General features: G+C 51.5%; 2 protein-coding genes and 1 long non-coding RNA gene across 3 annotated transcripts in view; 2 read left to right on the top strand and 1 right to left on the bottom strand.

Moving 5' to 3' along the window:
- Window positions 1-22,065, top strand: part of LOC308458829 — a 334,934-nt gene that overhangs the window by 254,603 nt on the left and 58,266 nt on the right. The gene's annotated exons all lie outside the window — the stretch shown is intronic.
- ENHO (energy homeostasis associated) lies at window positions 6,957-16,074 on the top strand. The gene is made up of 2 exons (XM_080973712.1): window positions 6,957-7,095; window positions 13,851-16,074. Exon 2 carries the CDS (start codon window positions 14,332-14,334, stop codon window positions 14,515-14,517), a length of 186 nt encoding a protein of 61 aa, XP_080829838.1. The 5' UTR covers window positions 6,957-7,095; window positions 13,851-14,331; the 3' UTR covers window positions 14,518-16,074.
- Window positions 17,305-22,065, bottom strand: part of DNAI1 (dynein axonemal intermediate chain 1) — a 160,505-nt gene continuing 155,744 nt past the window's right edge. Inside the window, exon 20 of the mRNA XM_080973468.1 lies at window positions 17,305-17,612. Coding sequence (XP_080829594.1) covers window positions 17,508-17,612 — 105 coding nt within the window. The 3' untranslated portion in view covers window positions 17,305-17,507. The remainder of the gene's footprint in view (window positions 17,613-22,065) is intronic.

The following is a 22,065-nucleotide window of genomic DNA, read 5'->3' on the forward strand; positions in this document are numbered from 1 at the left end:
ATTGCAGAATGTGCAGAGTGGATAAAACCATTTCTTAAGGTTGCAAAAAAAATTACCAGTGAAACTAAAGAATTGTAAGAAAACTGCAGCAGAAGACAGGCATAATATACAGACCCACACAAACTACTTGGACATGCTGGATGAAGTCGAAGTAGCTGTTGCAGCTCCAGGCCAGCTATCACCAGTGTCTACAGGAGGAATAATTACCCCATTCTGAAAAATGAAATCCCTGCACGACAGGAGTGTGTTCCAAGCTGAGCTTTTCCTAGTGAGCTATGCCGCCTGTAGGAAATTTATCCCATTTGAAGAAGCCTTAAAGTTCAAGACTCTTAGGCTGGGACGTGCTGCCCGGGGCTAGTGAGAGTTGTACTGAGAAGCACTCAGAGAGTGGCAGGTTGGGACAGGCTCCGTGGGCAGCCTTTTCAAGTTCCCACCCACATTTAGCGGCTTTATTAATCTAACTCCATGTCCCGCCCCATTTTCAAAGGCCCCTTGATGAATAAAGATGAAAGCGTGGCGTGCCGTTTCATGATAACAATCTCCCCGCTCTGTTATCAAAATCTTTTAAGGGGAGATCAAGGCCTCTTGGAACGCTCCTACTGAACAATTATGAGTGTTCTTTGCTTCCTTGAAGTTCACTTGAGCTCAAAATGCAAAAAAAAAAGCTGCTGGAATTTTGCTGCAATGGGAAGGCCCTGGAGGGAAGGATCCTGCAGACTGGACAGGCGAACAGCTCACAAAAGGACCACCGTGGGAAGGCAGGGCAGGAGTGTTGCTGAACACAAGAACTGGTTTTATGGGATTGTCAGGCTAGACAGCTGGAATATGTTGTCTTTTTTATGTGTGTTTCTTTTACTTGAACCCAAGATCTACCAGAGAGATCCAGCGGCAAAAGCCCTAACAGTTAGAACTGAAGGCCAGGGCACCTCAGAGCACATTCTTAGCCTAGGGGTTTATTTTCAGTACCAGAACTGAACTGAGTTTGCATTTCTCCCACACAAACATCTTAATACGGTTCATTTCTCTTCATTTCAGCCGCCCGATTCACTCGGGAATGTTGGTTTGCTCTCGCCATTGTTAAAACAATTTTGAGGTCAGAAATCCTACAGCAGATCAGCCAGAGATCTCCCCACTGGATCCCGATTCAACTTCTGCAGCCCCCAGTGTTAAAAGAGCTTCCTGCACAATATGGTACAATTAGTGTGTGGTAATACAATTTAGTACACACCAGTTTTATTAATACAATTTTTAGTACATGGCACAAAAGAAAAAAGGAATGAGGAGGGAAGAGGAAAGCAAGCCCTGGAGCAGCTGCCACTATCTTTAGCTGCTTCTTTTTCCCCCCCGGAATAAACCTAGCCAGATTTGAGTTTATTATGGAAAACAATGCTGTCTGTTTAAGGACAAGGAAACAACAGAATCATGGAGATGGAAGGAACCTCGCCAGATTCAGCCTCCTGCTGATGCAGGAAATCCATGGCTACAGCATCCCTGCGAAATTCGAAACAAAATAGATGAATACGCAAATGCCAAATTTTGCAGCTGGCATAACGGAGTCAGCCAGAGGCAGGTTAGTCGCAAGCACAAAGGACCTGGCATTGTTTCAGAACTGCCATGTTCCCAGAGCCCTGCCAACACAAGTCAATCTCCTTTTGCCAGTGCTGTCCAAATTAGTGACAGTCCACTGAACAGAAACGCCGTCAGCCTTGTCCGTCATGCAGTTTTGGTTCCACCCAGAAGATGGCAGAAGCGACACAATGTTATAGAGAGCTTTGCAAAGTTCTCCCCTCCTGGGTTCCACAGCGATCCACAAAGGGTTTCAGTAAAAGGTAAAGGGACCCCTAACCTTAGGTCCAGTGGCGGATGACTCTGGGGTTGCGGGGCTCATCTTGCTTTATTGGCCAAGGGAGCTGGCGTACAGCTTCGCAGTGCACGGAAACACCATTTACCTTCCCGCCGGAGCGGTACCTATTTATCTACTTGCACTTGGACATGCTTTCGAACTGCTAGGTTGGCAGGAGCAGGGACCGAGTAACAGGAGCTCACCCCGTCGCGGGGATTCGAACCGCCGACCTTCCGATCGGCAAGCCCTAGGCTCTGTGGTTTAGACCACAGCGCTGCCCGCGTCCCTTAAAGGGGTCAGTAGGAGAAATCATAGGCGGTGTGGGACCCCTCTGGCTCTGAGAGCCAATGGTCAGGCACAATCTGCATTCTAATGTACACAGGTATTTGGTGCTTTTTTTTCCTGGGGAGACGCATACCCCTAAACATTTTGAGAATCAAAGTTTGTTTTTTGTTTTTTTTAATAATTTTTATTAAAGTTTCAATCAGAAATTAAACAACAAAGAAAGAAAGAAAAACATCAAAAAAGATACGCAAATACACAATACAAATCTCAAAGAGAAAATAAAAAAGACACAAAAAACAAGAATCAACAATAATCATAATAAAAAAAACAACATAACAATTAAAAACAATATCTCTTTTCCATTTCCGTTTTTAAATTTACTTATTTTCTGGACTTCCTCATACCTCCCTCTTTTGTATTCCAATCCAAATTGTTTGTCCAGCAATTTCTTTTCCACTTTTTTAATCCCAATCTTTAATTTTAATATAATATTAAAATATATAACTTCAATTTCTTTAAACCTAATCTTTAGTCTTAATGTAATGTAATGTAACATTAAAATTTTACCTCTTAAATGTCAAATTTCCATTTCATTAAACGTCTTTAATCCTAATCTTTAGTCTTAGTCTGTTATAAACCTTAACCTGTACAGCTGGAAACCGCTTATTTTCAGTCCAACATCACTCTAACATTCTTTAATTTTGCAATGTTTCTGAAGATAGTCTTTGTATTTCTTCCAGTCTTCCTCCACCGACTCTTCTCCCTGGTCACGGATTCACATTTTGTGAATCTAAGTTTGGGCCCATTGAGGGGCAGTATTTCAATATGAGTAGGAAAATGAGAGTACCCCTAAACTATTTTTTTTAGGAGAAAAGCACTGCAGATATTATTGGCCTGTTCTGTTGCAGCAGCTGGGTTGTTCAAACGCTGGATTCTGACTAAACATTAAGAATCACTTTCTGAGGGCAGGAACCGTTCAACAGTAGAAGCTGTTGCTCTCTCCACCATTGCAGGTTTTTAAACAGAGGTTGGGTGGCCATCTGCCGGGGATTCTTTAGCTGTTATTTCTGCATTGCGGGGGCTGGACTAGATGGCCTCTGGGGTCCCCATCAAGTTTAAGATTCTACAAATTAGCTAATGTAGGACAGAGTGTAGAAGTCAAATCTATTAAAGCTGAATGTTCATTCCGGCCAACAGAAGAATCGAAACAATGTGGGGTTCAAAGTTGCAAACACATGCGAGAAATACGAAAAAGCCACATGATTTAAGCCTTGCTGGCTGCAGAGGCTTCCGCTCTGGCCAATGCTTTGCCATTTCCACTGACGGCTTTTTCTTGGGGTTCTAAATCAAGACTCTCAGCCAGAGCCTCCTGTTGTGGTGATAAATGGCTTATTTTATCTCACGCTGGTTTTATATATATGGATGTAACTGGATATTTTAAGCGTTCTGAAGGTTTCGTTGTTATATGGTTTGTTCGCTTGCAGAAGCCTTGCCGAAAAAGCAGCACAGAAGGCTTTGAAATAAATAAAAAAACATCTTAAAAGCGACACACGTTTCTCTGAAGATGGCAATCAGCACGGTTCTGTCTCTTGTTTCCTCTGTGCGTTCCAGTCCGTGCGATCAAACCTGCCTCTCCTGTTGTTTATGTTTTTTACCCATTTCTTGGTACTGCTGTTTCAATTAAAATGGCTGCTTCCCATATTATTGGCCCCATCAATCCCATGTGCAAATTTGTCGTTTATCCTAAATTAGAAAGAAAAAGCAAGCTCCTGGCGTCTCTTAAGACAGCGACCGGAACCTCTCCTTCCCCAACTCTTCTTACTTTCTCTGGGTGTTGAAGCACACACATGGCTGTCCTTAGGCCACCTCTGCCCCTTCCTCTGGCCTAACTTTCCATGTGCCCCCACCCAGTCTGAGTCCTGCACAGACGAGGCCAGCGTCCCTCGCCCAACCAGTCCGTCCACAGAAAAGGTGGCAAGAAGCACCAGAAGCCGTAAAAATACAGCCACATCTTAAGACCATAAGAAGAGCCCATCTATAGCATTCATTAACTGCAGGGAAGTCCAACAGGTCGGTTGTGATCTACTGGTCGATCGTGGGGGGTCCGTGGTAGATCGTGGTCAATCGCCCCCCAAATAATAAAGCTCAACAACTTTTCCTCCCTAAAAATCCAATGGGTAGATCACTGCTAGTTTTTTGATAGTGGATCACAGTCTCTTGGAAGTTGGACATGTCTGATTTACTGCTTTTAAATCTCACGTCCCATCCCTCACTCCCAATGAGCTCAAAGGTGGCCTACATGGTTCTCCCCCTCCTCATTTGATTCCCCCACAACATCCCTGTGAGGTAGGTTAGGCGAAGAGGCAGTGACAAGTTGACTCACTGAGCTCAAGTGCAGGATTTGAACTCTGGTCTTCTAGGTCCTAGTCCGGTACTCTAGCCACTCTGTTACCCTGGATCTAGTTTGGCATCCTGTTCTCACATGGGCCAACCAACTGCCCCAAATGGAAACCCGCAAGCAGGATCCGGGCACAAGAGCCCTCTCCCTTCCTGCGGTTTCCAGGAACTGGGATTCAGAAGCATGGCTGGCTCCAGCTGTGGAGGCAGAGCAGAGCCCTCCTGGTTAACAATAACAATAACAATAACAATAACAATAATTTATTATTTATACCCCGCCCATCTGGCTGGGTTTCCCTAGCCACTCTGGGCGGCTTCCAACAAAATATTAAAATATTAAAATAGAGTAATGCATCAAACATTAAAAGCTTCCCTAAACAGGGCTGCCTTCAGATGTCTTCTAAAAGTCTGGTAGTTGTTTTTCTCTTTGACATCTGACGGGAGGGCGTTCCACAGGGCACATGCCACTACTGAGAAGGCCCTCTGCCTGGTTCCCTGTAACTTGGCTTCTTACAGTGAGGGAACTGCCAGAAGGCCCTCGGCGCTGGACCTCAGTGTCTGGGCAGAACGATGGGGGTTGAGACACTCCTTCAGGTATACTGGACCGAGGCCGTTTAGGCCTGTAGTAAAGATTGGTAGCCCTCTCTTCTGTGAATTTAGCCAATCCTCTTTTAAAGCTATCCAGGATGACAGCCATCACTGCCTCCTGTGGCAGAAAGTTCCATAGGTTAATTATGCAGAATGGAACTGTGGGTCCATCTAGCTCAGCATCGTCTACTATGCGGACTGGCAGTGGCTCTCCAAGGTTTCGGACAGGGGTCCCTCCCAGCCCTCTCTAGAGATTCCCATGGGATGGACTGAGCTACAGCCCCTTCCCTAGCCTTGAGTTTCCAGAATGGCGGTTTGCACGACCCACTACTGTACACAACTTTTTAAAGACATCTGAAGGCAGCTCCGTATACGGAAGTGTTTAATGTTTTGACATTTTATTATGTTTTTATACGTGCTGGGAGCTGCCCAGAGTGGCTGGGGAAACCCAGCCAGATGGGTGGGGTATAAATATTATCATTATTATATATTCTTCATTCCAGCAAGAATTTTAACCAGCAGTTCGATTCTGAAGCTTTAACTGATTCCCCCTCCCCCACTGTATCCTTCTTGACTGTTTATACACAATTGTACTGAAATGGCATCCAAATCCTTTATATCTAATAAAATAAATGAAAGCTCCCCCTGCCCCCCTCCCAAACACCTGCAGCCTTCTCACTTTGATCGTACTGTGGAGAGAAGAAGCCACTAGTTGGAATAACCATATTACATATCTATATATATATATATATACCAACTCTTCGTGACCCCATGGACCAGAGCACGCCAGGCCCTCCTGTCTTTCACTGCCTCCCGCAGTTTGGTATATATATATATATATATATATATATATATATGGTAAACGGACCCCTGACCATTAGGTCCAGTTGTGGCCGACTCTGGGGTTGTGGCGCTCATCTTGCTTTATTGGCCAAGGGAGCCGGCGTACAGCTTCCGGGTCATGTGGCCAGCATGACTAAGCCGCTTCTAGCGAACCAGAGCAGCGCATGGAAACGCCGTTTACCTTCCCGCCGGAGCAGTACCTATTTTTCTACTTGCACTTTGACGTGCTTTTGAACTGCTAGGTTGGCAGGAGCAGGGACCGAGCAACGGGAGCTCACCCCGTCGCGGGGATTCAAACCGCAGACCTTCTGATCGGCAAGTCCTAGGCTCTATGGTTTAACCTACAGCGCCACCCACGTCCCATATATATATATATATATACACACACACACACACACACACACTCACACAGTGGTATCTTGGGTTAAGTACTTAATTAGTTCCGGAAGTCCGTTCTTAACCTGAAGCACCACTTTAGCTAATGGGGCCTCCCACTGCCGCCGCGCCGCAGGAGCCCGATTTCTGTTCTCATCCTGAAGCAAAGTTCTTAATCTGAAGCACTATTTCTGTGTTAGTGGAGTCTGTAACCTGAGGTACCACTGTATATATATCCACATATCGTATTATATCACGGTTTCGAGCATCTCTCCCCCTTTCCCCCTTCACTTTATTTTCCGATAAAAAATGAAGAAGCCACTCTGCACATGCCCAAGGGCGCCCGTGTTTTCAGCTCGGGGAGCGGCGACCAGGAGCCCCGCTCCAGCCACCTGGGGGCTGCTTCTCCTCGGTTTCCTCCTCCAAACGCCGCCGCGCGAACCCTCCCGCGGTTCGCCTCCGTCCCGCGATCCCGTCCCGCTGCGCGGACTCCGCCTCCCCGCGCCCAGCTGCTGCTGCTGCTCACGTGCGGCGAGGCCGAGGGGGCGCGGCCTGGGAGGGCCAATGGGCTCCCCGCCAGCGTGAGCGCAGCCAATGGCGGGGCGGGGGCGGGGCGTCCTGCAGCCCTCCCGGCCCGCGGAGGAGAGCGCGAGGCAGGCGGGGGCCGGAGTCCGCGGACGGACGGAGGGAAGGAAGGAGGGCCGGCCGGCCGGCCAACGAGCCCCGCCAGCCGCGTCGCATCCGCGGGGACTGCTCTCTGCCCGGTGAGTGCCTGGGGGTGAATGGAGGCGGCGAGAGCGCCTCTGAGCGCGTGCAGAGCGCCCGGAGAGGAAGGGCGGCGGGGCTTCCTCGCGAGGAAGCGGATCGGGACGCCGCGGGTTCCGAGTCGGGGAAAGCGGGGTGGCCCCCATCCGAGACCGGGTCTAGAGGCAGCTCGCGGATCCGCCTTTCCCCCCAGTCTGCTTTTGCCTTCGCGGGTCGACTGCGCCTCTTGGACCTGCAGGTCGCGCTTCTGCCCGGAGCCGGGACCGCGACTCGAAGTGCGTTCACACGGCACTTTGGACGCGCGTCATTGCCCCGCTTCCCAGGCGCTCCGGACCGACGGGCGTGCCCAGAATTCTCCGAGGCGGGAAGGTGCTGCCAAGGTATCGTGTGAACGCAGCCCTTTATGGACCCCGTCTCCACGAAGCTTTCCTGCTTCTCCCACTAAACGGCTCTCCATCAGTGATGCAGTTTTTGGCTGAGGCCACTCTTAGTTTTTTTTGGGGGGGGGGGCTCTCTCCCTTAACGTGCAAAGCTCTGCCCCTCCACGCCTGGCCCTTTTGACTTTGCTCCTGAAAGGGAGGGGCGCTGGCAACCGGCCCTCCCGGGATCCTTACCTGCCAATTTTCACCCGGCTCTGCACAGGTGAATTCTGAACTTCTTCTTCTGGACTGGGGGGGGGGGGGCTTCAGGAATGTAGGAATCCCCCTAGGAATCCCAAGTCAGGAAAGGTGCCCACCTGCTCCATCAGCTCACCTGGCAGTGGTCCCAGGAGGAAGAGGTCTGTCCGTGGGCCCGATCCTTTGGGAGCAAATGCGCTACAGAACCTGAGGATCCTAGGGATCTGGCTGGGCAAAGCAAATCGGGGGCACTGCCAGTGCGCTATGATGGCACCCGACCCCTTCCAATGAGAGGGGGAAATAGCAGGGTACGTCAAATAGGCTTGCATTGTGGGGTGGAGGTGCAGCAATATTTCACTTGGAATTGACAGACAGGGATGTGCTGGTCCTTGCTCAGCGTGTGAAAGGTCCCAAGTTCCATTAAACCTCTACAAAATCTATGGCAGCCTTCCTCAACCTCGGCCCTCCAGCTGTTTTGGGACTACAATTCCCATCATCCCTGACCACTGGTCCTGCTAGCTAAGGATCATGGGAGTTGTAGGCCAAAAACATCTGGAGGGCCGAGGTTGAGGAAGCCTGATCTATGGCTTCCTCAACCTCTTCATTAGGCCGGCCAAACTGTAGAAATTTGTTTTATGCTTTCGTCTCATGGGCCAGCCTGGCTCCCTTTGCATTTCCCTACATTGGACTGAGCATTTGGGAAGCAGCTGTCCATCAGAAGATACCCAGTTTCCCCAGCCTGGTACTCTCCAGATGTTTCGGACTACAACTCCCATCGGCAGGTGTGGGATTTGTAGTACCTCAGCATCGGGGAGCCAAAGGGTCCCCCACACCTGCAGAAGGTAGGATCATGGAAGTCTGGGTTTGTGTCACGCAGGTGTGAGGACCCCAATCAATTTCCTGGGGGAAATCCTGGAAAGTTGGAGAAGTTTGGGATAAAGATGTGTCAACAGATTTAGTTCTCTATAAGGCAGTCATATCTGTAAAAACGGATGTTGTTGTGATCGATCTCACAAAGCTGTTGTGAGGGCAAAACATCACCCAAATTTCCAAGGCGTTTTGCACTCCGAAGTTTTGCAACAGCAGTGAGGAACCTCTCTCGGAAATTGCTGCGGGAACGGCTGGCTGGGGCTCCGGGATTGCAAATACCGAGAATAATTCTGGGTGTTGTTCAAGGCAGGTCCTTGCCCCGTATTCCTCAGCCATGAGTAACCAAAGCCAAGCCTAGTGTACAAAAAATGGGCTAGACCTTCTAAATACAAGCAAAATAAAGTGCTAAAATTATACATGTGTGTATCTCGAGGGTGATGCAAATAACCCTCATTTGCATAGGGTCCCCCCCAGGGAATTATCCAATTCAGAATTTCCTGGGGAAACCCCGTCCTCTGGTCTCGGCACCTGCAGAGGAACAGACTAATGTCGGGGAGCATGTTGCGGCTCTGCTTGGGGAGTTTCCTGCCTGGTTAAGGCACTGCCTGCTGGTGTTGTTGCTGCACTTTTGTGCAGAAGGACTTCAGCCAGGCTCTTTTCCTTACTATCATTTTGCAACGGCTCCAGGGGATTTTCCAGCCTTCCATTGTTTTGGGTGCCAAAACAGCACACACACCCCCACCCCTGAGCAGGCATCTCCACCCACAACCATGCAAGTAAGACCGAAACAACTGCTAGTTCAGGAAACATTTTCCCATTCAACTTCCACATGCGCAGGCTTCAAAAAACGATTTTCACGCTTCGGTTTCAAAGCCTAACAAGCCACAGCTGTTTTTTCTGGGATTGTCTTTGTGGAGGTTGGGAACTAAGACTAGGGAGGGTCTTGGTCCTACTAACTCTTGTTTCTGGGTTGAGGTTGAGATGTTCTGGCACCCGAGACCACACAGTGAGTTTTGCTCCAGAGCCGGACTTCGGAAACAGCTTTCCCTAGTCCTGAGGTCTGTTCCCTTGGACCAAAGGAACTGCTTGTACCCTTTGGACAGCAACAATTGTCTCTTGCGGTAAAGAGCCTCACTTGCTGCCCCTGGCTCCAGGGGGATTATGGGATGGAGGCGAGAAGACTGTGGATCTTGGCCAGCCTGCTCCTCCAACCTTGCCTGCTCTGTTGCAAACACCCAGCTGGGCTCGGATAACGTAATCCAGAAAATGCCCAAATCTTTCTTGGAAACTTTGTAACTGGTGCAGGGCCTCTGGCTTCAGCGATCTGGTGGCGGGTGTGTTTGTCAGGCTAAGTTTGGGCCTGGAATGAGAGTTTTATTTTAATGGAGAGGGAGGAATGTTTTCCAGAGTGACGGAATCGTTTCTCCAGGCCCAGATTCCCCTGCTCTGCTTTGCAAACTTGGCCCACCTCCTCCTGTTGGAGGAGATGGAAGGAGGAAGGCCATAGAAATGTAAGGAAAACCCTGGATCAGGCGCATCTAGCCCAGCAGCTGGACATGAGAGAGGTCCTACTCTAATGCTTAAATCCCCCAGAAACTGCTATTTCAGAGGCACACTGTTGCTGTGGCTGGACATATTGCTTAACCATCACAGTTAGTAGCCACTGGAAGTCTTTTCCTCCTCTTCCGTAAGTTTGTCTAATCTCCCTTTGCAGCCATCCAAGTTGGATTATTATTTCTTGTATATATTAGGAGGGAGAAAAATGTTTCTCTTTCCACTTTCTCCCACTGTGCATAATTTTGTGCCCCTCCATCATGCTCTCCTTTAGTTTCCTCTTTCCTAAGCTAAAACACTCGCAGCTTTGTCACGTTCCCTTGTGAGAGTTGTTGTTGTTGTTGTGTGACTCTTGCGTTTCTCCAGGGGTTGGGCTGGATGATCCTTGGGGGTCCCTGTCCCAGCCCCCTGATTACCCGGCTCCTGCTTTTCTGCTCCCTTTGGCATCCCTTTTGAAACTGCCCTCCAAGACCACTACGGGAGTTGCTTGGTCTGAAGCCGTCTCTTCTGGAGGCTTCTGAGCTGCCCCCTTTCAAGAGAGGCAGGCAAACTGCTCACTTAAGGCAGCATCTTCCTGGGTTGAGAGGAGGATGCGAGAGGGAGGCCCTGTGATTTCCATTTGGGTTGGGGTGTGTGTGTGTGGCTGGGTTCCTTTAAGGTCACAGGCGCTGCAATGATCCCTCGAGACACGAAATGAGGTGGAAGATTCTGTTGCAGTGGCAGCCCTGGGGCTGGAGCAAAGTGTCGGCCGCTCCAAAAAGCAGACTCAGCCGCTCGGAAGGGATTCGGCCACCAAAGATGTGCGGGATCTCCTCTTCGCGGTGAGCCTGGAGACGTGCTTCTGCTTATGTAACTGAGGCTGGTGTGCGGTTCTTGTGGACCGAGGCTTCAGGGCACTCAGATGAGAGTGGGGGGCCCCCTCTGTGCTCTGTCCCTGGTGGGGACCAGGGTGAGCTGAGCCCATGACATTGCTCCACAGTGTCCCCAAAAGGGAAAATGGGTAGCGTGCCCATGGAATGTTTAATATGCCTTTCCAATGCGTAGCAAGAGCCTCGTGAGCAGCCTGCCTCCATCTGGGGCTGCCCCATTTTGGCAAGGATGTTGTTAGACTACAACTCCCATCATCCCCGAGGGCATTGGCCACACTGACCGGAGCAGGGAGTCTCAAAGCCCCTGGAGGGCAATAATATTAATAATAATAATAATAATAATAATAATAATAATAATAATTTATTATTTGTAGCCTGCCCATCTGGCTGGGTTTCCCCAGCCATTCTGGGCAGCTTTCAACAAAGACCAAAAATACACTAAAATGTCACACATTAAAAACTTCCCTGAACAGGGCTGCCTTCAGATGTCTTCTAAAAGTTTGGTAGTTATTTTTCTCTTTGACATCTAGTGGGAGGGCGTTCCACAGGGTGGGTGCCACTACCGAGAAGGCCCTCTGCCTGGTTCCCTGTGGTTTTGCTTTTCTCAATGAGGGAACCCCCAGAAGGCCCTCGGCGCTGGACCTCAGTGTCCGGGCAGAACGATGGGGGTGGAGACACCCCTTCAGGTATACTGGGCCGAGCCGTTTAGGGCTTTCAAGATCAGCACCAACACTTTGAATTGTGCTCGGAAACGTACTGGGAGCAAGTGTAGGTCTTTCAAGATCGGTGTTATGTGGTCTCGGCGGCCGCTTCCAGTCCCCAGTCTAGCTGCTGCATTCTGGATTAGTTGTAGTTTCCAGTTCACCTTCAAAGGTAGCCCCACATAGAGCGCATGGCAGTAGTCCAAGCGGGAGATAACAAGGCCCTCCTGGCAGGGACATTCTGCTCTGCTAACTGGATTCAGGGCGCACCTGCATTTGCTCAGAAGCCGCCCTTTGTTTTTAATTCACTGTTGGATGCTTAGCCGACAATGCTCAGCTCCATGGAGATGGTCGTAACTTCTTGGAAGTTTGCGATTCCTCAGCTGTTTTGCAAGTTCCTTTGAAACAGAGACGTTCCTGTTCAGTGCCTTGCCTTTGCCGAAAGGAGAGTTTTGTTTGGCGGCAGTGAGGCTTGTGTTTCCCACTCTCCTTCCCAGTGTGATGATTCTGTTAAATCCCAGGAGCTCCCGGCTGGAGGGTTTCCTGGGTGCCAGTTTTCCAGCTGGCGGGAGGCTGGGAAGGGAGGTAGGGATGGGGTTCAGCGCCTGGCAGAATCTGACCCAGGCTATCTGAAGGAGAACAAAGGCTGCGCTGTCCCTGGCGAATGAATGGCCTCCTCTGAGTAGCCGGGGGTGATATTTCCTAGGAGATGGCTTTGTGCTCTCAGCTATCTGGCAGTTCTGGCCTTCTGTGCCAGCTGAGGCCCCGTCTGCCTTGACGTGAGCAGCAACTCAGCATCTAGCCCCTTAAAAAGAGGCCGCAACAGCAGCAAGGAGACACCCCCCCCAAGTTACTCCCATGGGTGTTTCAATTGCATAATTCAGTTGGCATTTTTGAGGTTTGATGGATTCCAGGTGTTTGGGGAAAGAGGAAAGGCGAGCTTCCAGTTTGTCTGTCCACTGGGAGCCACTGGGCAGTGGGGAGGCAAGAGTGTGGAAGCAATCAGGGGGTGAAGCTCCTACGCCCGTCCTGACTCGAACTCAGGGCTCTCTTGGGGTTTCAGGCATTCATCCAATGCTGCCCAGAGGCTCTAAGCATTTCCTCCTCAACCATGTGATATTATTATTATTATTATTAATAATAATAATACCCCACCCATCTGGCTGGGTTGCCCCAGCCACTGTGAGCAGCTTCCAGCACATATAAAAACCATAACATTTCTCAAAGGTAGTCTGTCTTAAAGTTTTTATGTGTTTATATTTCTATCACACTTTTAAACTTAAAATCCATTGTTGTATATTGTTTTAAATGTTTGTTTTGCTATTGGGATTGTAGTTCCATTTGTGTTTCTCAAGCTGGTCTCTAACCGTAATAAATTTCATGTTTCATGACATCAGTCATTGAAAACTTCCCAATACAGGGCTGCCTTCAGATGTCTTCTGAAAGTTGTGTTGTTCTTTATCTCCTTGACATCTGATGGGAGGGCGTTCCGCAGGGATTTGCCCAAGGCAAGAAAGTCAGCATGCTGCAAATGGCCCACATTTTGGCCTTGTGTGAATCGTTGAGAAGGGAGATGTTGTGGAGAAAGGGCAGCAGGATCCCAGAGCCGCCTCTGCGCAAGTGGGTGGCTCCTGGGGGCCACAGGAGGAAGTAGAGGGCCGCACTATGGCTTAAATGTGGCGGGAGACAAAGAGGGTTGAGGGAGACTGCTTAGAGCAGTGTTTTTCAACCTGTGGGTCCCCAGATGTTGTTGGACTACAACTCCCATCATTCCTAGCAGTGGTCAGGGATGATGGGAGTTGTAGTCCAACAACATCTGGGGACCCACAGGTTGAGAACCGCTGGCTTAGAAGGGGTGGTGGGGTTTTCAAGGGGGGAAGCAAGGAAGACATGCATCTCAAGGGTGCGTGTTTGGGGCAGGGAGGCGGCAGGCGTGTGAGATCTCAGAGGGGCAGGCGAGAGTGTGCAATGGGGACACAAGCCATTCTGGGTTCTGTGTGAGACTCAGGAGGTGAGATTTTTGTCAAATGCAGCTTCTTTGACATGGTGTGGGAAAACCTGCGCCTGCTCCTGGGATCGGTGTTGGTGTGGAAGAAGCTCTATCCTTTCCTAATGATTCCATGGGCCTTTTCTGTTCTTGCAGGGATGCACTTTCACCCCAGAAGACTGGTGAGGGCACAGAAGCAGCCGTGACCTCCTTTGGCCCCTGCTTTCTGCCTCAGGGGCTTCGTCTCGAGCACCACCATCAAACAGGACCTTTGGAGTTCGGGACAGCGTCCGCAGAATCCGCCCAACAGGGAGAGCGACTTGCCACCGTTTCGCAGGATGACCTCGGCAGATTCAAAGCCAGCCTCGTCGCGCAAAGAGGAGCGGCATGTGGCGCGTTGATAGTGCTCGCTTAGAAAGTGGGGCTGCGGTTTTTCCACCGGGGGCGAAGCCATGTGGGCCTCTGGCAGCGCAGCCCTGGGGTAGCAAGGAGCGTTTCATGGTTCAAGGAAGGGAGAAGGAGAGAAGCAGAAGCGACGGCACAGGCCCGTCTTCGGAGAGAGCCTGCCGGCCGCATAGGCAGCGGCAAGGCCTGCCTCTCTTAGCTGTGCCCTGACTGCCACCTCTGGGGACCCAGGATGGGGGCAGGCCTCTCCACCGGGGCAGTCGTCGCTATTGTCTTCAACTGCGTCATCGCTTTCCTCATCCTCATCCTCTTCCTGATCCTCTGCAAGGCCTGCCGGACGCCATCTTGCCCCGACCAGAGCCCTTCTTCTGAGACGGACGACAGGGGGAACGAGGAGAAGTACCTGCTGCATCCATGACCCTGTCTGTCCGGCAAAAGCCCCCGGAACGGGGATTTCAGCCTCCCCTGTCTAGAACCCAGTTCGGTCCAAAGGTCCTGAGAGAACTGTGGCCTCATCGCCGGGCAGCTTAGGGACACGGGGCACTGGCCACGATGAGGGCAGGGGTCTTTGGGCCATGGAGGAAGGAGCCCCTCGCGGGAGCCCGGAGGAGGCTAAGTGGCGTTCGCAGCTGAGGCGCAGCAGGCGGACGAACAAGCTGGGCTTGGTTCCGCCATTTTATTCAGAATTGCCTTGCGGGGCACTTGCCTGCGCCAAACTCAGAGGCTAGCCCTGTCAAGATGGCAGCCGGCGTGGCAGCACAAAGGCAGCCTTGCCCGGGATCTTCCGGAACGTTCTGCCCCGCCAGCCAGGTTTCAGTAAAACCTTGGTTGGTTCAGGGTCCCCTTGAGGGAGATTCCTGTTTTCCTCTTGTGGAGGGGCCTCCCCTCCGTCTCTTCGGGGGCCTCAAGGCAGCCCAGCGGCGGAAGGGGAGCAACCGAGCCATGTTCACAGATCAGTGCCTTTTTGGAAGCCGTCTCCCGCGGGCCGCTGGGCACAGACGAAGCGTGAGGGTTTGGGGGGCAGTGCTGAAGTGCACCCCCTTCTCCAATGGATGAGCTGGGCTCCCTCTTTCCAGCAGCTGGTGTCGAAACCTGAGGGGGCAGACAAACCTGCTGGGCGCTTGCAGGCTTTGGCCAACTGGGGTACCGTTGGGCGAGAGTCTGGTTCTGGGTCAAGTAGTTTCTTTCCTGCCCACTCTCCAGAGCTTGGCCCCCCACCCACCATCTCAGTGATGGAAGTAGGGATCTAGGCCCCAAGGGAGACAGGTTGGGCTTATGACAAGTGTGCAGGGTTTGGGTAAAGGCTGGTACCACAGATGGCAGTACTGGTAGAAGTGGAGGAAAGGGGCTGGGTTGAGAACGTGAGGTGGATCGTGATGAAGTGCCTCTTGGGAACTGAGCCGCCTGCTCCCATGGCCACAGGATGAGAGCTTTGATGATCCAGAAACTTTGGGGATCTGGTCAGGCAGACAGTGTTCTGTTGCACGCCCTCCTGCGTTCGCCCATCTTTGTGGCCGAGTCTCGGGGTCTGTGAGGGCACCTGCCTCCTCCTCCTCCTCCTCCTGGGGGTCTCAGCCTTTCTCCCCCGTCCCACCTCAGTCACCTTCTCTAAGTGAAGCAATTTCCCAGCAGTCTTGCCCCAAGAGGCAGGAGCAAGGCAGGCGAACTAAGCAGAGTGTGTGTCGGGCCAGAACTGGGGTGGGCCTGGCACCCCAAAGCGGAGCCGTTGCAATAAAGAAAGGGAAAGTGGGAGTTTTGGTGTGTGGTTCAGCAGGATTCCCAGGGAGTGTATGTTTATATGGTGGGGGTCTCTGGAGGTCTCTCCGCTTCCTTGTGTTGCTAAGAGGCAGAGAGCTGCTTGTTCCCTTCTCATGCTAATGACTCTCCACTGGGCTTAACATGTCCTTTCCTGACTGTGATTTTACTGGAATAATGATAATAAAAAAAACTTGCCTAGTTTCTAGCAGACAGAAAACCTTTTGTGTTCCGCTTCTGTTTCCTGTCTCCAAAGGAACCTGCTGGGCTTCCAGGGAGGGGGTGGTGAAGGGGCCATGCGCCCCTGAAAAGGGCTCAGCCCCCTTTCAGAGGGAGAGAGGCCAGAGTTGGATGGGTTTGATGGCAGCAGCTGCGAGGCAACCGGCTTCCTCATCCTGGCCGTGAGGACAGCGCCGCTTGGCTTTCTGCCTCAGCCCTTCATCACGCAGGAGCTTAACTGCACCAGACAGTTCTGTGTCAGCGCATGGCAGTGGGGGAGCAAAGGTCCTTTGCTCTGCCCTAGGCTGGGCATGGAGGCATGCACAACAACAGGAGGGTGACGGTTAGACTGGAAGCACCCAGTTTTATTGAACTCATGTCTGTACCAGAAGGGACAGGCTGAAGCTGGTGCTCAGAGAGCATCTTGACTTTCCTCCCCTTGTTGAAAGCAGGCCTGGGAGAGGAAGATTATAATCGACACGGTGGGCAAAGGGTTAAAAAGAACTCCCTCTGCCCCAGCGCTATGGGTCCCAATTTGGCTTGGGGGGGCATGGGGGGGGCACATGCCATTTTGCAAAGATCAGCTAAAAGGTAAAGGGACCCCTGACCATTAGGTCCAGTCGTGACCGACTCTGGGGTAGCGGCACTCATCTCGCTTTACTGGCCGAGGGAGCTGGCGTACAGCTTCCGGGTCATGTGGCCAGCATGACTAAGCTGCTTCTGGTGAACCAGAGCAGCGCACGGAAATGCCGTTTACCTTCCCACCGGAGCGGTACCTATTTATCTACTTGCACTTTGACGTGCTTTCGAACTGCTAGGTTGGCAGGAGCAGGGACCGAGCAACGGGAGCTCACCCCGTCACGGGGATTCGAACCGCCGACCTTCTGATCGGCAAGTCCTAGGCTCTGTGGTTTAACCCACAGCCCCACCCGTGTCCCAAAGATCAGCTAGACAGCACCAAACTGTGTGACAGATATCACACATCCCCGTTTGGCCCTTTGTGGGATTCTCAGTAGGGTCTCTCTGGAGAATCATCTTTTTTGATGGTAGACATTTTCTCACTCCAAGCCAGCAAGTGGCATCTTCTGCAGAGGGCAGGATTGGGCCTCTTCCTCGTGATCAGCTGCAGAGACAGCTTTGCATACACACACACACACACCCCCCTCTTTCTCCCCCGCTCCTGATGTGCGGCTGGACGAGAGTCGTCCTGCATGCTCACTCTGCGCAGCTGTCGAGCCTCGGCTTTTATTTTTCTGTATGCAAAACCAAACCCAAATCATCTTTAGTGCCAGAACAAAAAGGTCTTCGGTGCAGCTGTCTGTGTGGGGCCAGGGCCCTTACAAAGGGGTGCTTGTTCCTGGAGCGCAGAGCTTCCAAGTTGCACGCAGGGGGGGAGAGCGGAGGCAGCGGGGGGGGGGGCACACTGGCCAGGCTTCACTTGCTGGTTTTGGCCACCGGTTCCCTCACCAGATTCAGCAGCTTGTCCAGCTTTGCAATCTCCACTTCTGGGCCTTTCTGGACCTCCTGGCCTTTCTTCTCCTAAGGGAGACAGGAGAGACAAGTGGTCAGAGGAGAGGCTGCCTTCCTGCTTGCTTCAGGGGGCACCCCTAGTGCACAGTTTGAAACCCCGAGTCAGTGCAAAATGTGGGGTGCTTGCCCGCCTGCCCGCCTGCCTGCCTGCACAGGGGACTGTAATGCAAGTACTTTGGCTCTGTTGTCATCCAAGCTCACAAGAAAGGGTTGATTTTGGCCTGGGAAGCACTAGAGGAGCCCCCTGCCAGCCTCATCAAATGTTTTCTGAATGGGTTCATCAGCTGTGTCCCTGCTGAGAATCTGGACTCCTGTCTGTCTGCTCCACTTAGGATTCCTCTAGAAAGCAAGGAGTGCCTTTCTGCCACTACAACAGGGAAGGGAGGGGTGTTTAATGCAGCCTGCGCAGCTGGTGTGGGCCAGCCAGGAGGCTCTCAGCGGGATGGAGGCCAGCCAGCCACAGAAAGGGTTGAGCTAAAAGCACTTCTGTAACTATTTAAAAACCTCTCAAGTAGACCCTTTATTCACTTACTTATTCCATGTGGCTTAGTATAATAATAAAAAATAGCTTTACCTTAAAGCGACAGAAATACAACAGCTTTTGTTAAGAGTTCCTTAAAAGTCTAGTTGGGAATGTGGGCTGTGGGGAGAAAACTTGTCAAATAAAAATAAGCAGCGTACAAAATGAAAGATGCCACGGGTCCAGGAAAGCATCGGTGAAGAGACATTTTTAGAGGTGTCTAAAGGTCGTTACTGTCTCTGCCCCACAGATTTCCGGAGGGAGAGCATTCCGGAAGGTTGGTGGCATCACCAAGAAGTCCTGCTTCTGCGATGGCACCAAGTGACAATCTGCTAGGCTGTCTCAGAAGGTCTGAAAGATCTGTTTGGGCTGCTGTGGGGAAGGCAGTGTGCTAGGTACATCCTGGTTCCAAGTAGTTTAGGACCTTACATGTCAAAAATAAGATCTTGAGCGTGAGGGAGCTTGCTGTCCCAGGAAGCGCCCTTGCAGCTGTCTTTTGCGCTAGCTACAAGGGCAGCCCTACGTACAGTGCATTGGAGTAATCTAATCATGAGGTTGTCAATGTGTGGGTCACAAGGCTCTCCTGGTCCTGGAGTGGTTGCAGTTGGTGCACCAAGCTAAGCTGGTATAACTGAGCAGAGCAAGACAGAAATGGGAAGGGTTGCTCTGGTGTGCGAGAGTCAAACATCACTTTGCAATCATACTTCTCAAAATAGCAGGGAGCCCAGTAGCATACTGGTGACTGGGAGCGGCCACCAAGACCATATAACACCGGTCCTGAAAGACCTACTTTGGCTCCCAGTATGTTTCTGAGCACAACTCAAAGTGTTGGTGCTGACCCTAAACGGCCTCTGCCCAGTATACCTGAAGGAGCGTCTCCACCCCCATCGTTTAGCCCGGACACTGAGGTCCAGCTCCGAGGGCCTTCTGGTGGTTCCTTCCCTGCGAGAAGTGAGGTTACAGGGAACCAGGCAGAGGGCCTTCTCAGTAGTGGCGCCCACCCTGTGGAACGCCCTCCCTTCAGATGTCAAGGAGATAAAGAATTACACAACTTTTGGAAGACATCTGAAGGCAGTCCAGTTTAGAGAAGTTTTTAATGTTTGATGTTTTCTTGCTTTTTTATTATTATTAATAATATTCTGCTGGGAGCCGCCCAGAGTGGCTGGGGTAGAATTTCCACCCCACCCATCTGGCTGGGTTTCCCCAGCCACTCTGGGCTGCTGGCGCTGTGGGTTAAACCATAGCGCCTAGGGCTTGCCGATCAGAAGGTCGGCGGTTCGAATCCCCGCAACGGGGTGAGCTCCCGTTGCTCAGTCCCTGCTCCTGCCAGCCTAGCAGTTTGAAAGCATGTCAAAGTAGATAAATAGGTCCCACTCTGGTGGGAAGGTAAACGGCGTTTCCATGTGCTGCTCTGGTTTGCCAGAAGCGGCTTAGTCATGCTGGCCACATGACCCGGAAGCTGTATGCCAGCACCCTCGGCCAATAAAGCGAGATGAGCGCCTCAACCCCAGAGTCGGCCATGACTGGACCTAATGGTCAGGGGTCCCTTTACCTTTAACTGGGCAACTGTCTGCCAGCATTGCTCAGCCACAGGCTCCCAAGCCAGGTTGTTCCTTGCACCTGCGGGGCCCCTACAAATATTTCTCCTGGACACCTTATGCAGTTGGGCCACCTTGTCCCAGGGACAGGCAAGGGTGCATGTGAAGCTGACTCTAATCAGGGAAGGGGCCAGGGCATCAGGGTGATGTGCTTATCCTTCCCCTTGCCTCCAGACAGCCAAACCTCAACTTTTCCATCTAATGGTCCAGTCCCTACATGTTCCTTCGGGAAGGCACAGCATCTACGGCAATGGGGCAGAATCAGCAGCAGCCGTGTGGGCTCTGGCATTTACAAAGGTTTGCGAGGCGATACTCAAGTTTGCACAAAGCTGGCAGTAAAGCATGGCGGAGAGTGCAATTCAATTATGAGAGGTTTGTTTTGCTTGCCTAGGGCACATGGCCAGGAGTGCAGCTAATCTGCCGTCCCTTTCCATAATCCACCCAATCGAGCATCATGGATTCCAGCTGACTCACGGAACAAATGAGGGCTGCACACCATTGCAAGCAACTCTCTGCAACGGCAGTTCTGCAGGAGCCTGCAGTGTAACTGAAGCAAGGGGCAGATGGTTGTGCATTAGCACTTCTGAGCGGAGAGAGAGAAAAGTGAATGGGGGTAGCAGAGAGGAATGGTGCTAAAAGGTTAGTCTGGATGGCGGCAGTGCCTTTGGGGAGGAAGTGGTCCCTGTCTACCCCACCCAAACGGATAAGGCAGATTGCATTTGCTCTCATAGCATTTGATAGGATTAGTGCTGGATTACTCGTCTGCAGCCTCCCTTTTGAGACCTTGGGGATTAAGAGAGGCCACCTGGCCAGCACAGGAGAGGCAAGGAAGCTTCAAGGGAGGTGGCGCTGGTAGACTTCTCTTGTAGACAAAAATGACAGAGGCATTTCACAACTTACACGGAAGCAAATTTGGGTATAAGATGAACTGGAGATTGCTATACAGTGTAGCTCCCTAGAGAGTGTGGATTTACAAACGTGTTTGTTACATTTACATTTTAAGTGTGCACTTTTAAAGGCAAAAAGCAAACAAATTGATGGAGCATAATGCTGTCAATGGCCACTGCTATTGATCACTGTTGTGCTGGGCCCAGGGCGCGAAACGCGGTCCAGGACCGGTCCAGAATCTAAAGGTTCCGCTAGGAGTCAGTCCGACAGGGCCAAGGCAGGACACAAGGCAGGAAACCAGGCAAGGACAGGTACAGGATCTCAGGCAGGTCCTGGCATACAGCAATGTTGCTCCCACAACCTGGGGCGGGGTCCGACAGCCTATTATCTTTGCCGGGGTAACGGCCGGTCCTGATCCCCCAGCGACTCACCTCCCTGTTTCGCCCGAAGGCGAGCACTCCTCCTGCGAGTACTCAGGTCTCTCCTTCTCTCAGACCTGAGTCTCTGCAGCTCGGGAGACGTTGGTGGGTTACTAGACCCAGAGGCCGCCTCAGCCTCCCCTGACCCAACCGGTAGTGAGCAGCTGCAAGTGATGGCCCAGCTGAAGGCAAGGAGGTCATCCCCACATCTGGAGCCAGGGCAGGCTCAGGCCCCTGACTCGGCCCAGCTGGTGTTTGTTGCAGGGGAACCTGTGCAGACTGGGACTCTTCAGGATCAGGCCCCAGACTTGGTTCAGGTGATGCCTGAGGCAGAGGATCCAATGCAGACTGAGACTCCTCTGGTTCTGAGTCTGAGCACAAGTCCCAGGCCATCACACCTGTGTCCTGTTTCCAGGCTCAGAGGTCATATGCCTCTGGATACTGGTTACTGGGAACTGCAAGTAGATAGAGTGTTCTTGTGCTCGGGTCCTGTTTGAGGGCTTCACACTGGGACATCTGGTTGGGTGCCGCAAGAACAGGATGCTGGACTAGATGGGCTTTGGTCTTGTGTGAGATGCCTCATCAGAGTGTTTCTGATCAAGGCTGGTGGGACCAACTGCTGGTGCTGGTGCCAGTGTGGGAAGGCAGCCTGAGAGCCTTGTCCCTGAGCTGAGAGGTCCTTGTAGAGACGTGGTCCTCAGCAATGGTCCACTTGTGCAGATAATGCCACTTGATGCGTCACCTCTTGGTTCCTCAATGGTGGAGGGCTCAGCTAAATGTAGGAACTGTCTCTGTTGAAAAAGCGTCCTGTTGAAGAGCATGCTAGGCAATATAAAAGCTCCATCTGTGGTGAGGCAGCAATGGCTCATTCAGACAAGCTGGTCATCACATACAAATCAACGAACGCTGAACACATTGGTAGGAATCAGTCCTCCTTAATTTGCATGCACGCACAAATCCAGCTGTAAAGCTTTGTCCCATCAGGGCCTGTGCTTCTATTTTTCTTTTTTGCTGCATCCCTGTACATGAGAAGGAGT

The sequence above is a fragment of the Podarcis pityusensis genome (genome assembly GCF_964106645.2).
Source record: "Podarcis pityusensis genome assembly, chromosome: 11".
Classification (NCBI taxonomy): domain Eukaryota; kingdom Metazoa; phylum Chordata; class Lepidosauria; order Squamata; family Lacertidae; genus Podarcis; species Podarcis pityusensis.

Excerpts from the sequence above, each read along its gene's own strand:
- ENHO (XM_080973712.1), top strand. The coding sequence starts at position 14,332 with ATGGGGGCAGGCCTCTCCACCGGGGCAGTCGTCGCTATTGTCTTCAAC.